Here is a 15896-nt window from a genome sequence, read left to right as displayed (position 1 = left end):
TCCTTTTCATAAAACTCTTCAGTAATTGAATAATGTATTAATTATTTTTTTCAAATTAATTTTAATTAACTAGCATGTTTTTACCGGAAAAAAAATAATTTGAAATGAATAACACAAAATTTCTCAGTCCTAATCTAATATAAGAGTATACGTTCTTAACTACTCTATCTAGAACTATAATTTTGAAAAATAATAAAAGTGTCAACTAAAACTACAAATATTAAACAAGGATATTTTAGACAAAAAATATAGCCTTTTTCAATAATATCAGATGTTTATAGACCAATTGTAGCATTAGTTAATGTTTAAATAATCTATACAATAAATAACGGGTTTTACATTACTTATTCTTTAATTTATCAATTTTTATTAATCCAAAAATAAAATCAGTAAGTATATTTTCATTTATTTATGTTACTTTATAATACTAGGTTCTATTATAGTAAATTCATTTATAAATATTTATATAAAATAAAATGAGTCAATTTTTTTCATAAGTTAAGTTAAAAAATTAACTTAGATGTCTCAACTTTTGAAAACAATAAATCCTTTATAAAAACAAAAAAATTGTATCCCTCGTTTTTTATGAGTAATTATGAACAAAAAAAAAATCAAAATATTGCACTTTGCATTTAATGTCATTAATTACTTCCACAGTTCCGCGTTGAAGTTCTTCACCATTCACTTCTCTGTTGCAAATGTCAGGGAGGTGTTGTTACCAACAGTGGGTATCCTTCTGTTTTTGTTAAATTAATTTCAATGAATAGTTATTGTTTTAATTCCTTTATTTCAAAAAGAAGTTTGTAACATAAAAAGATTAAGAGATAATATTTTTTTTTAAATGAATAGAACATATTATTCTTTATCATTTTTAAAATATACTTAACAAGATACTCCTGGAAAAAAGTGAATAGTTGAGCACAAAGTGTGAGAATGGGTACTTAAAAGTTCACCAAACATGTAACATGAATTTTGGTACTTCAACACTTCACAAAACATGTTATGAGAATATGGGAGGTTGTGGGCAAACATGCAACCTCACAAACAAGGAAATGCAAGTTGATTTTGGACTTCATAGGTTGCTTTGGGATTGCTAATATGGAAAATAATAGACACTATTATAGTATTTTTTTTCTCCTTAAATTTTTCTACTTTTTCCTAGTAAAAGTTTCAGGGCTCGCTCACATTTGTTTGAACTTTGAAGCTTAATAGAATTGGTCTTACAAAAGTCTAATCAAATCTATCCATTATTTATATTATCTAATTTTTTTTATCACAATAGAAAATATAAATTAATACAAATTATTTTAGGGATATTTTAACCCTATTATAATTTATACATGTTATGTTTTCTATCTTAAAAAAACAAAATATGTCTATTATTCTATAAATACAAAATAGATAGTTTGTATTAAACTTAATAGTAAAAAATTTGAGGTGTGAATGACACTGCTTATATGACATGCTTCGAGTTGTTGAGAACTCTTCTTAGTTTAATTTGTTTTATCTTCTCACTTTATTCTACATTTTTTTTATTAAATTAAAAAAAAAATCTTTTACATTTATTACAATTAGTTATGATTTTGGACTTATTAACCAGGATTTTAGTTATAGTTGTACAGTGTTTTTTCTATCAATCCAAATTTTAGCAGGATTAAGTGGTTATAAAAATTAAAAAAGATAGAGTTGGTCAAGGTAAGTAAAATTAATCGCAAGAGAATAAAAGACAATTTATCCATTCTTACAAACGTACAAACATTAATTATGCGGTTATCAATTTTTACTATACTAATAAGTTAATAATGAATTCAAATTTTTTATCACATCATAAATTACAAACAATGCAACGAAAAATAAAGATGTGCATGATTATTTAATAATATGATATTGATAATACAATATTTTTAACATTTTTTGTTGTTAATAAATAAAAATATTTTTATGAGGTAGTGAGAGTAAAATTACCATTACATATAATTGTGTTTATTTTTATTTTTATCAATTAAACATGATATTTTATTATTAAAAGAAGTTGTAAAGTGAAAATAAGAAAAAAAATGTGAATACAAAAATAAATTTTCTCATAATTTTTTGCATATACCAGTAATGATTTTGCACGTAGGCGTACCAAAAGCCCTATAAAAGCGTTTAAACTCTTAAACATGGCTTTTCCTTTGTCCCCTCGCCCTCAACAATCTTCAAAGAAGCACTTCCTTTCAACCTTAACCAAACATCCTTTTTCTTTTAATCCGTTTCTCCATCTTTCTCAGTGCAAACTTTTCTTAGTTTCCTGCTTTATTCCTCATCTCACTCTCTTTTCCCTCGCTTTTTCCTAGTCAACACTTTCCTACTGGTTTCATCTGATTCCTCTCCATTATTCCTCTATCAGTTTACACCCAAAAGAGTAGTGAACAAGAAAAAGGAAAAAATATATAGTAAAGAACCATCTTTATTCGCTTATTCCCTTCTATACATACATATTCATATTACCCTTTTGGTGGTTAAATATGGGGTTCTCGGAGAAGCCACAAGTGGAAGAGACAGATAGTACTAGAAAATGGGTCATCGCTGGAATCTCTTTGCGTGCGCCATTGAAGCCAATATACACCACCACCACCACTGTGGAGAAAGAAGATGAAGAAGATGAAGGTGACGTGGCAGACTGTTCAACGACACCAAAAGGGGAAGAAGCAAAGATTCCAACCACGTCGAAGTGTCCACCAGCACCTAGGAAGAGAAAACCTTCTTTGAAGTGCAACTATCTTGGTGGAGCTAGAGAGTTCTTCACTCCACCGGACATAGAAACTGTGTTTATACGCCATGTTGAAAGGGCTAATTGATCGCAGAGGTCGGAACAAACCTTCACCAACCTTAATTAGCTAGTTAGAGCTAGCTAGAACTAATATTAATTTAGTTGTGTGTAATTCTTGCTAGATATTATTAAGTCGTTTCATGTCTGTGTTATTAATCTACCAAGCTAGACCTTAAATTCAGGAGTTTAGACTAGGGTATTTGTATAAAGATCTGAATAAGTAATAAAAATGACCTATTTGCTTGCATGCTTCATTTTTATCTAGTTTTACTTGCCGGCCTGTGTTAATTTCGTTCTCTGCAAGGTAAATGTATTATTATCCTCTGATGAAGTAGCTGACGTCAAATATAATTGAGGTTGTCTGCTGCATGTTTATCTGCTTCGTTTGGTATTGCATAAAAGACATGTTCCCTTATCTGTAAATCTATAAAGTAATGAACTCTATCTACTGATTCGTGTAATGTACAGAAAGCTAACCAAGGTAGGTTTAGTTGGTTATAGGACTTGTATCTCATGTTACTGCTTTTGAATCTGAGTATATAAGTACTAATGAAATAACTTTTGATGATGAATAACCGATCTAAAAGTTTTATTTTAAATGTCTTGCTTAAGTCGTATAAAGGTCGGCTAGATATTGATGAATTTTTAAGCTTTAAGTCACCTAAGAGTTTTATTGGAAGTTAAAGAATAGTGAAAAGCTACATAAATGAACTAGTTTAATTACTGTATGAATGCGTGCCTATGTTTGTGTGCCCTGTTCATGACCATGCGCAAGAATGAGAAAATCTAGGTGAAAAAGGGAAGATAAGCTAAGCATCTAAATGTGGGAGATTCAAATTGAAAAGTGGGAGTAAAATCGTTTTCAATGGGGTAGGGAGATGCTACAGACAGATGCTTCTTATTGTTGATTGACTGAGAAGAAAGCCCCACTTAATAGGTCTCTTCTCTAGCCATAGCCCCAGTTAGCTTCATAGTCTTCTGTCATCTTCTCCTTTTAGAGTTTTCAGGGTCTTATTAATGTCCCACATCTCCATTAAATAACCTTTTCCTCCACATTTACTGCACCAACTACTACATAAACTCTACCAATTTAATGGTTTTAAGCATCTGAATTGAGTGTTTAATTCTTAAAAAACTCTACCAATTTAATTATATGTTTCTTTAGTCCATTAGTCATCACAAAACTGACAAATTTATTTTATATGTAATGATGGTGCTATATGTTTAGTACGATTGCCTCCAATGGCAGGAAGGTGAATGCTTGTTTTTCTTAAACTTAGAAAAGTATAAACACAAATTTGATGGAAAAGATGGTATGGTAAAAATGTGTATATATGAATAAAAATGATACCAAAGTTGTGTTTACACTTTGTTATATCTTCCACACTGCCTTTGTAGGTAAAAATAGCAGGAAAAGAAATTCAAAATGAAATAGACATGAGAAACAAAATTCCAGAAAATAGTGAGAAGTGACATAAGAACAAGTGACCCCCACCTACCTCAGATTAATGCTGAGAGTGGGAAGGTTCTGTGTAAATTCTGTTGTGATATTAGGTGATGGAGTCATGTGGTGTAAAGCGACAAATCACGTGGAGATGAAGATTAGAATCCTATGCTAGTTGAATGGCTCTCGTTGTTGAGTTTGTAAAGCTAAAATTTGAAGGTCAATAATTGACCGAATGAAGGTAGTAGTCATTGTTTTGTTATCTTATCCTAATAATATCCTGTTATAGTATTGTCAAATAATGAATCTTTTTACAGACACATAAAAACTCCAATAGTGGGAAGATAGAAGAAAAGGCAAAGCAAATGTCATAATAGTGGTCAGAGGGAGTTCATCTGGCATCGTGCATTAAAAAATGATTCTCGGGATCGGAGCCTGTAATTGAGGGAATGCCATTCCAACACGTCTAAACAACACTCAACATTTTGTACTCAAAAACAGACTACACTGCACAATTCAGTGCCTCACTATACACTATACTTTCTTACTTTACTATATAAACTAATCCTTAATTCACTCTCATCACATGCACAGAAGCAATGTTGTTTGGCATATTCCCGCATATGTTACGAAAGATTCAATTTTGGAGTGGTTGGTGGTTACCAACTTACCATAATGCATTTTAATATATTAAATAAATTAAATTTGAATTCATTTTCAAAAGAAATTTATTGCAACTACTGTATTATCTACTATCTACTATCAGACTATCATAACATGTAATATCACATATAATATATTCATATCTTGACATGAGGTGGTATGTTCCACATTGACGATAATACAAACTTCTAACATTTAAGAAGTGTATATAATACATAAATTCTATGTCTTCTCTGTGATTTATAGGTAAATGTGAGGACAGTGAATGTGATCACTTATATTGTTCTTTATACTCATTGATAAAATTATGTAACTGGAAAATGCACATATAAAATGACAGCATTGTGACGTAGTTGATATGTAGTTTGTATCGAAATTTGGATACTGTCTAGGATTCTTGTTGATGAATTGTGGTGCCCATGTGTCATTTAATGTTCCATACCACCAAAGTCTTTGGGTTCAGGACCGACAACTTAACGACTATGCCACCTTTTAAAGTTTTGTTTTTAAACAAGTAATTGTCCTGTTACTGTTATTTTTGTGAATTTATTATAAAACAAGTAACTGTCCTGTTACTGTTACTTTTGTAAACTTTTTTGCAGGCTTATTAAACATGTTTGAGATACATAAAATATAATAATTTGTTTTTATTTTTTTTTTTAAAGTAAGAAAAAAAAATCTCTGTAATGTTTTTTAGTTTCTATGGTAAATTTGTCACAAACATGTTTTTCTTACATGAAATATAATAGATTTATTTTTTATATCTCTATAAAATATTTGTTTTAGTCTCTAATTAATCTCTGGACGGGATTAAAATAATGGTACTAAATATTGTAAGTTTTTTTTTCAATTATTGGGATTTATAGGTTTACAGCAACACACATTTTACCCTTCTTTCCTTAAAAATACATTATGGAATTGCTTTTCCATAATATATTTTTATTTGGATTTTTGAAATACTTTTTTAGCTTGTGAAATCATTTTCTGAGTACGTCTTCATAATTTATTTTCAGGAAAAAGAAATTCCAAAACACAATTTTTTATAATTTTAAATTATTTTTTCAAAATGAGATATTGATTCTCGAATTTTATTATGAAATTTCATTTTCGGAACATAATAATTTATTTTGGATTTATTTTTTAATTTTGAAATGAAGGATAGTTTTGAAATTTTAAAAGTTTATAGGGTGCAGGTTAAAAAATTAGGGTGTAAGAAGAATTTAGCAAATTTTTACTTGTAATCCAAAATAGACTTGAGCCTAGGGACATATTTCTGTGGGATTGGTAGGTTATTGACATAACCCGTGTTATTGACAAAAATAGAACTTCACTCTTATGGGCTTACAAAAACAAAGAACTCCACTATATTACGGGCTTACAAAAATACAGAACTTAATTTTTTTATGGGCTTACAAAAGTAATTTGGATCGGCTCACCAGCAATAGGTTATTTATTCTTCCACTTCTATACTTTTTTTCTCACATTCTTGTAATATACAAAATTGGGTAATTCAAAATATATTTTAGATTATGTAATTAAGTATTCAATTTATATGATCCGAACTATAATTTCTGATGACATGATTTTAAATATTATTTTGGATAGTGAAATATAGTTATTTTAAATATTTTTGAATTAAATAATTTGAAATTATTCTGAATTACATATTTCATAATATAATTTCAAATATAAAGTGTCATGATAGAGACACATTGAACTATTTCCTAAAAATTATGAGAGTGCATGAAGAAAATCCTTTTTTTATAACAAGTTGGACTTTATGTTAAACAAACTATAAGAATTTAAATCTTTTTAATAAAAATTACGTAATACGACTATCTTCCATTATTTGATAAAGAATATTCACTTTTTTAAGGTGGCTGATAAAAATAAGTTGAATAAGTAAATTTCTTCTTGATTATTGTTTGTGCTAAAAAAAAGTTGTTCTAAATTTCAACATGGATGAATATATATTGAATGAAAAGAAAAATTGGAGGGTAATTTGGGTATATCGCTATTTTTCGTAAAGATGAAAAGAAAAATAATGAGAAATTATTTATGTGAGCTAATTATTTTTTTAAAATTATGTTTATTAAAAAGATGTAAGTCAAACAATATTAAACCAAACTAGAGAAGGCTTAAGTTTGATTTATTTAGAATATGGAGTGATTTAAAAAAAGATGAATTGGAAAAATTTGTTAAAAAAATATAACAAGTACTTTTATGATTGTATTTTTTTTATATGAGGCGGTCTTTTGAATCATTGTGCATAGTCACCTTCTTGTGATCGAATCTCTCATACAATTTCTCATGTTAGTGCACTATTCTCCAACATCAAAATATCACTAAAAACATTATGAAAGTAACGAGATATTGTTTTTTCGAACCAATGAAAAAAGAACGAAACACTTTGGTTCTTGGTCAATGATATGCAAAAATTTAGTAATTTCTTCCTCAACTATTTACCAGAACGCATCATCGTTCCTCTTATCCATTGACATAATTGAATAAATGCTTTCGTACCCATGCGAATAATGTCATAACATCTTTCAGTATGAACCAAGTACGACATCAATTCTTGCCGATGACGTATTTTTTTTGTGGTACAAACTCCAGTATGACGTTATTTGTTTCCGATAATAAACATAACATATTCAATTCATATGCAACTAAGCAAAGAATTGTCATTACTGCTACTTGAGTTTGTAATTTGATTTGTTATTGTATGTGTGTAATTAATTTGAAGTCCACACCAACAACATCAGGATTGATGTCGTTCGTGCTAAACATCTCAACATCGTCGAAATACATAGACTAATGATTATCATTATCCATGGTCATATAACCTTTAACACAGTCAATCATATAAGATTAATTAGTACATCCAAACAACCATAAGTTTAGGTTAATGGTTGTGGGTTAAAGTTAGTGACAAGATTTATTGGTAAGATATGGTTTATGGTTATGGATTAGGATTAACGATTACGGGATAATGTATCAGTTTGTTACTATGGGTAGGGTTAGGAGTGTGTTTAGTGCTGGGGTTGGGTTTAGGGTAATGGTTAGGATGAGATTGAGGCCGATGGTTAGGATTGAGGTCATGGATACGAGCACTATTTAGCTTATAGTTAGGGCAAATGTTTAAACGAATGATTATGGCTATTGTTATTATTTGGGTTATGTTTTAGAATTAGTATTAGGGTTAACGTAAGCATTAGGTTTAGGGTTATTAAAATCAATTTTATAACATAAATAAATTAAATACACAATCACATTATTAAACATATATAACTAAGTTACACAAAAAAAAAAAATCCAAATCATTAAACATCATTTTTGACATGCATACTATTAAAATAAACAAATTTATTTTCTATATCATATTTTTTTTACATGCTTAACACTTAAATCAGCCAAATTATTTCCAGTTAACCAAAGTTTCCAATTTATTCATCAACAAACGGAGTCCACAAACTAATTTCCACACAAAAGAAACACACATCCATCAAAATTAAACACTTACTAGAAGAAGACGGTTCAAGTAAAAAACATGCATAATTGATTATCCTCTACTTGAACGCGTGAAATGGATTAACATGGCTTTGTATGTCTTTATAATTGATTATGGACCTCTAGAAATGGGGTTGGTTGTTCACAACAACTTCATGCATCATCCAAGCTTACCAACAAGTAGGGATAACAAAGTGAGGCGGGTCGTGGGGACCAGCCCGTAACTCGTCGAGAAAAACGTGAGACAGACTGCTTCTTTCAATCCGCTAGCCTACTTAGGCCTGCCCCGCATAACCCGTAACTCGCATGGGGAATGTGTGTGTCATGGCGGACTGGTCCGCATATTTTAAAATTTTAGAAATTTCTTTCTGTACCCTCATAATTTCTTTTTGCTACCTTATATTCTAAAAATAATGCTAAAATTATCCATTTTGAAGTTTATAATTTGGAATATTGTACAATCCAAAACACAAATTTTAACTTCTAGATTCTATAACTCGGAAAGTATTTGAATTTCACATTCTGTAATTAAAGAAAAAACATTTAATGAAAAATGTCAAAGGATAATTTGAGTATTTTTTGAAGAATGAGGTGCAAGAAGAAAGGCATGGAGGTGCATAAGAAACTACCCTAGATTTCTAATTCATAACACCTTCACAAAATTCAATAATTTTTTTAATATTTAATAGTATTTTTTTGTCTTTCTGAAATGAATAAATTATTTAGGTTTCAATACTCATTAAAATGTTAAATGTAGTAGGCAAACTTTAGTTTTTTTTATAATAAAATTTAAATATAGCATTATATATATTATTTTATATTACTTTTTAAATTAGAATAATAATCACGTGTTTATATGTATTACCTTAAAAAATGTATATATTTAATTAAATATTTTATTAGTCAATTTATTAGTATGGTTGAAATTCAAATTTTATTGAAAATCAGAATATCTTATTACGCATGTGTCGTGAGAATAATATTGTGATACCATTTACCTAATTCATCTAAATAAGAAAAAAATTAACTTAATAAACAAAAAATAAATTTATTTTGTATTAAATTAAAAAATATTTCTTGTGCGGACTGACCTGTAGGCCCACATACCAGTCTGCATGTGGGGCAATCCAATAAAATTAACCCGCATTTTCTACGCAGGGCGGTCCAACCTAGCCCGCATTTTGTGGGCTAAATGTAGGATGAGTTTGTGCGGGGTGGGCTAGCCCACATTGTCATCCCTACCAACAAGCACCCGAGAACGAGTTGCACACCACCACTGCACCACCAACTACTTGCTCACAAGCTCACATTGGAAAGAAGATTGGAAGCTCACACAACAGAGAATATTTGGAAGAAGCACAACATGAACATGAGCCCAATGCACCCCTAGTTGTTTATGTAAAAGCCATCTACCGCATTTACCGTGGTCAATGAAGCACTCCACTTGGTCAAGCAAAGAATTATTCCATTGTACATGTTTAGGAATATTTGTGCATGTAATCTTTGGACAAAAATAGTGACACCACGATGCCATGCACTGGTGAAAGTTGAGGCAAAAGCGAAAATGCACAACTGCTTAACGTGACTTTCGTCTACTTTCTCTCCATGTGAGAGAGTCAGTGAAATCAATGTATTTGCACATTTCCTCGCCTTTTTTCCACACACATCCCTTGAACCAAACTGAAATCATTTCCGTTTTTTGTCTTCTAGCACAATACTTATGTGGAAGCAAACACAACATTAGAGAATATATATATAATTTGTTCTTGTTGAGGATGAAATGTTCTTCTTTCGAGGTGTTTACGAGTACCATAAGCTTTTCGAGTTGTTCTATTGAGTGATGAGATACCTACAAAAGATTCTCTGACGTTTAAGTCAGTAAGAATACAAGTGATTTTGTATGTGAATAAATGAAAAATGAGATAGATCTACTTCCTGAGATAATGAAGATATATATTTATAGACTTGTGGAGTTAGTTAAAGGCCTAATGAAATGACTACTTTGTCCTAATCGTTTAGGTCACGTTCATCCTTTCATGTTCCTTATTATTTTGGGTACTTGGTAGTTAATGTCGAATTGTAAGTAATGTGAGTGTTTATTGCCTAACTATAAGATTAACTATCATAACTATTTACTACTATTTAGTAGTTCTCACTGGTACATCATATATTATAAATGTCCATATTTTAGGTAAATGATAGTAAATAAACTTTGTATAAGAATAAATATAAATTTTGTGTATATAATCTATGTAGGTGAATGCAACTTTTAGTTTATTAGAACAATTATTCAATTTCTAAAAAAATTATTCAATCTTATAATATTAAATAACTTAATTAAAATCTTAAAAAGTTTGTCACAAAAATAGTGGTGACAATGCGGGTTGGCCCACCTTGCACTTAGCCCACATAGAATCTACGGTCTGGTTTTTCTAGTCCGCCTCACAAACGCAGGCCAACCCACATAAAAAATATTGTTTAAAAAAATATTTTTTAAATAAAAATTTTGATTTTTTTTTTATTTATTTAGATGCATTAGGTAAATTGTCTCATAATATTATTTTCACAAGACATGCGAAGTAAGATGTTATTAAAATTTTCAGGATGTGAAATACAAGGATACATGAAGAAAATATGAAGGTGCAAAATAAATTTATACATTTTAAAGTTATGCGAGTTATGCGGGTCAACCCGCCCCGCCCCGTACTTGACCTACACCGACGGTGAATTATGCAGGATGAACCTAACCGGCCAGTAGGTTGAAATAAGCAATTCATCCCGCACCGTCCGTCCCACTTTGTCACCCCTATATAAAAAGGAATGGTCTTGCATGAAATACTTAAGTTGAAGTGTCGTCCTTAACTTAAATTTTTGTTATCAACTTATTTTATCGTTAATATATTTATTGTTTTGAGTTTTATGAGTTATGTATATGAAAAATCAAAGTAAGTTTTTTAAAATATTATATATTAGCTTTAAAAAGTATAAAACATTAGTAATATATTTTCGTCACTTTTATAAAAAAATGATATAAAGACATTTAAGTTAGTTTTTATAATTAGTAATGGGTATGTTAATTAAGTGTTGTTTGAAAGGGACTAATAGACTTTACTGAAAGAAGAAGATATTATGCAAAATGAAACGCGTGAAGAAGGAATTACCGACACCCTCCATCCACTGATTCTCTCTCACACACACGAACACGCACACGCACACAGACTCAGTGATTCACCGCAGCAGATGAAGCACCGAACATGGCCTCGCATTTCTTCTTCTCCTTTCTCCTCCCTCAATTTCTCCAACGCAACCGCTCCACGATTCTCCGCCGAGCATTCCGCCCGCTCCACGCGCCTCTGCGCGCGCCCTCCGCCGTCCTCTCCTGGTGCCGACTTCACGGCGCTACCATATGATGTGCTGGTGAAGATCTCCGCCTCCTTCGACCACCCCAACCTCCGCGCGGCGTCACTCGTGTGCCGGGCGTGGTGTGAGGCGCTGCGGCCGCTGCGGGAGGCCATGGTGCTGCTACGCTGGGGGAAGCGCTTCAAGCACGGTCGCCGCGGTGTCCGCCCCAACGCCGACAAGGCGCTTGAGTCGTTCCTGAAAGCTGCCGCGCGCGGCTCTGCTCTCGCTATGGTCGACGCCGGCCTCATTTATTGGGAGAGAGGGGAGAAACCCAAGGCCATGGAATTGTATCTCAGGGCTGCGGAACTCGGGAACCCTTCTGCGCAGTGCAATTTGGGAATTTCCTATCTCCAAGGTTTTCATTTCATCATTACCCTAATTTTCGACTGATGGTTTTGGAAATTCCACGTTTAATAACGTATGGAAAAAGTATTGTATATAAATGAAGATAATATTAATAGTTATCTTACGAGCTGTGCTGAGCTAGAAACTTGTGTTTTATCTTTCATTTGCTTCTTGTAGGAGAGAATGCCAGGGAAGAATCTTCCTCATCACATGCACATTTTGGATTTTGTGTGTGTTTATTTTTATGTTGTGTCCAATATCCTTGTTATTCTGTTTCTGTTCTCTTAGAATAAAAGCTATTTTTTTCTTTCTTCAGCGAGATTCGTGGCCAGAAATATTTTTAAATATGAATTTGAAAAAGTAATATAAAGGTCTATATTTGTATGTGTAGGTATTTTTTTGTGAATTATTAATCAATATATATACATTATGCTGATTATTCGTGTTCTGAAAAAGGTTTATCTATACTGTGTAGCTGAACCTCCGAACAATGAACAAGCTTTCAAATGGTTATATAAATCTTCCCTGTGTGGGAATGTTCGTGCTCAGTACCAGCTTGCGCTTTGGCTGCATAGAGGTGGTGGGAGGGTCTGTAGCAACATGAAAGAAGCTGTTGGTGCTCTATTCTTATTCTGCCCTCTTACTTTTAACTATGATTCATGAATGGACATTTTCTTTCTGGGAGGGGTGAAAGGCTTGGAAATCTGTTTGGGAATTGGTTTATAATATTGGGTGTTTCTTGTTCTTTGTTATCGTTATGTGACGTGTTATGATCTTTGCTTTAACAGGCTAAATGGTATATGAAAGCTGCAGAGGGTGGATATGTCCGTGCTATGTACAATATCTCCTTGTGTTTCTCCATTGGGGAAGGACTGTCACGTAATCATCAACTAGCAAGAAAATGGATGAAGCGGGCTGCAGATCGTGGTCATAGTAAAGCTCAGTTTGAGCATGGACTTGCTCTCTTTTCTGTGAGTTTTTATCCCTTTATTCTACTCTTTTGTGCTTTAAACGTTTGAGAGAATAAATGAAACACTCATTCACCCTTCGATTGAAAGAAGATTAATTCAAGTTTTTTAAATTTCAATTTCTTAGAATGGATAGGATAATTTAATTTCTACTGCAAGGAAATTAAAATTGAAATTTTAATATTGAACTTTATGAAAATGGCTATTATTAAATATTTAATATTTTAAAATTACATAATATCTAATAATTCAAAAATAAAAGCATTGACGCATTTTACATCATTATTCATGACAAAGATACGAGAAATACAGCTGAAAGTGGGGGCAAAAGAGAGAGAAGGGGGATATAGGAGAACAGAGGGAGAGAACCGAGAGGAGAGGAAAGAGATATAAAAGGATAGAGAAGAGCAGAGGAAAGAAACAAACACAGAAAGAGCAGAGGAAAGAGAACATGGGAAATTTAAAAGTTTTTACTATATTTGGTAGAATTTGAAATCAACTTCTAGTAATCAAAATACTTCTATAAGTTTTTAAAATTTCAATTTCTTTGTGAATTCTCTATCCAAATTATGTCACTACAAAACATTTTAAATTCTCCGAAGAAAGAATTATTCTCTTTGACAACATCGGAGATCATGGCTGAAGCCATTTGCTAGATGTTTTATCTGTGACTTTGGTTATTGTCATAGCATGGTTACCTTCTCTATGTTGTAGACCTCTGTTTGCTAGTTTTTTAGTTCATTACAATAGATATATAGTCATACACGTAGACTAATACAAAATGTGATTTTTCACCTGCATAGTGATTATTATTTGTTTAGAGGTTTTGTTTCTATTCGGCATTCTGACATTTGATATTTCTGTTGGAGTTCCACATGTTTTATCAGTTGCTTCGTTATTTATATTTTTGGTTTCCTTCTAATGTTTTTGTCTGGAATATGTTTATACTGTTCGAATAGCAGTCAACAATGACTGAAAATATTGGTAGGATTATGGTCCTGATAATTCACAACTAAACAGTTGGTATTTGTTCAGGAGGGAGACATGATGAAGGCTGTGGTATACTTGGAACTTGCTACTCGAGCTGGTGAAAAAGGTGCTGCTCATGTCAAGAATGCAGTTCTTCATCGGCTTTCATCAGCTTCACGAGATCATGCAATGCATCTAGCTGACAGTTGGCGTGCCTTGCCATCAGTTTGAGCCAAATCCTTATGATGGTTTAAGAAAAAGAAGTTAGATGGCCTTGATCGGTAGCATCGTGAGAGTGTAGTCAACAAAGAATGCCAAAGCATGAAACAAGGAAAGCAGGGAGGAGCTGCTAAGAAACTGACTTTGCCTACCAATCCTGACTATAGTGGTCTTTTTCCTATTGTATAAACAAAACTAGTTGGTGGGCATTTGTAAAACTAGTTGGTGGGCATTTGTAAAACTAGTTTACTCCTTTTTAAAACGCCCTATTAACTATCTGAAAGTTCCTCTTCAGTTCCCCTTAAAACTGTGCAGTTAGAGTGTGGCGGGCATTTTTTTCTCATAAATGGCCATCGGGAAAAGTGCAACTTCGTATTACTCCATATTATATGTTGGATGGATGGAATATAACGTAGTACCAAGCTGTCTGTCTGACTTTACACGTGATTCAGTTTAACCACTACTGTGGTTTATATATATATATATATATATATATATATATATATATATATATATCATCCAATTACCAAACCTTCAATTTTATTTTATTTTTATTTTCCGGCATGACAATTAGCATGCATATTTGCCCAATTATACATAAAATAATAGGTCACCGGTTTGTCCCTGGCGTGTAATCTTTCATCCTGAGTTTGGTGGATCAAATTTGCCTCAAATGCTAATTTTTTTTTAAGGTATAAGGGTCTGTTGTTTAATCATGAGTTTCGTGTAGACAGGTGCTTCTGTAGCACATGAGTTAAGTGAAGAAAAATGCACTGTTCATTTTGCCCTCTAGATGACATTTGCTTCTTCAAGATGGAATATATTGAATGCAGTATTCATATTCTTAGATGGAGAGCATGTAATCAAATAACATTTGCCAACATATCTGGAACGCGGTTAACTTTCCTATGCAGATGGGTTCGCTTAATTAGGATATATTTATTACACACAAAGTAGGAAAACACAAACGTGAAGGAAGAATACTATTTTGCGGAGAGGAGCAAACAGTGTCTTGTTCAGTCGCCATCTCTAAAGTAATGCATATTCTGCAATCTAATTTTAGAATAATGTTTAGCAGCCTAACTTTTTAGATTTCGGAGTTTTTTATAAAGGGAAAGACAGAATAAGCACAAACAAGCACTTTTGTATCACAACAGGCCTCCCATTTACAAATTATAAACATCGCAAAAGATAATCAGATCATCAGTTCAAACTCAATTTTTTGTAGGTCGTCCCAGCAAGAACTTAACGCTCTGCATGTGTACAGAACTGGGGATCGGTCTAACAGGTAAGAATTTGGTAAATTGAGGTGTTACGACTATTATTAGATATGGAATAAACTTTTTCCACTATGCTTACTAGAAACACATACATACAAAAAAAAAAAACTGTAGATGCTCCTTCAGTGTTGTTTCTCAAGAAGCACAGTCACATGACATACTGGTAGCACATCCTTTTTTACACACTCGTTATAATTAAGTGAAACTCATTAAAATTATACTAAATCATGTTAAATTTGCCTCCTACATAGATTTCACCAAGTAACATGGCAAAATAGACAATT

General features: G+C 32.0%; 2 protein-coding genes across 3 annotated transcripts; both read left to right on the top strand.

Moving 5' to 3' along the window:
* Positions 1–2507: 2507 nt before the first annotated feature.
* On the top strand, positions 2508–2840 carry LOC137809352 (cyclin-dependent protein kinase inhibitor SMR6-like). The gene has a single exon (XM_068610477.1). The coding sequence runs from the start codon at positions 2508–2510 to the stop codon at positions 2838–2840; it is 333 nt and encodes a 110-aa protein (XP_068466578.1).
* An 8670-nt stretch (positions 2841–11510) lies between these two features.
* LOC137811349 (F-box protein At1g70590) lies at positions 11511–14772 on the top strand. Of its 2 annotated transcripts, none has more exons than XM_068613044.1 (4): positions 11511–12186; positions 12652–12788; positions 12965–13147; positions 14180–14772. In XM_068613044.1, the coding sequence occupies exons 1-4, from the start codon at positions 11559–11561 to the stop codon at positions 14342–14344; spliced, it is 1113 nt and encodes a 370-aa protein (XP_068469145.1). In that variant the 5' UTR covers positions 11511–11558; the 3' UTR covers positions 14345–14772. The 2 variants fall into 2 exon arrangements, with proteins under 2 accessions (XP_068469145.1, XP_068469143.1); XM_068613042.1 differs by having other exon boundaries at positions 11549–12186; positions 14165–14772.
* The last annotated feature ends 1124 nt before the right edge of the window (positions 14773–15896 follow it).

This window comes from Phaseolus vulgaris, chromosome 2, assembly GCF_000499845.2.
Source record: "Phaseolus vulgaris cultivar G19833 chromosome 2, P. vulgaris v2.0, whole genome shotgun sequence".
NCBI lineage: Eukaryota > Viridiplantae > Streptophyta > Magnoliopsida > Fabales > Fabaceae > Phaseolus > Phaseolus vulgaris.
This window is presented reverse-complemented; position numbering and strand designations above follow the sequence as displayed.

What these genes read in the sequence shown, in the direction of transcription:
- LOC137811349 (XM_068613042.1), top strand. Translation starts at nt 11,559, where the DNA reads ATGCAAAATGAAACGCGTGAAGAAGGAATTACCGACACCCTCCATCCA. An exon ending in GGGAATTTCCTATCTCCAAG is followed by an intron (nt 12,187 to 12,651) that starts GTTTTCATTTCA and finishes TATACTGTGTAG; the next exon opens with CTGAACCTCCGAACAATGAA. An exon ending in GTAGCAACATGAAAGAAGCT is followed by an intron (nt 12,789 to 12,964) that starts GTTGGTGCTCTA and finishes TTGCTTTAACAG; the next exon opens with GCTAAATGGTATATGAAAGC.
- LOC137809352 (XM_068610477.1), top strand. Translation starts at nt 2,508, where the DNA reads ATGGGGTTCTCGGAGAAGCCACAAGTGGAAGAGACAGATAGTACTAGA.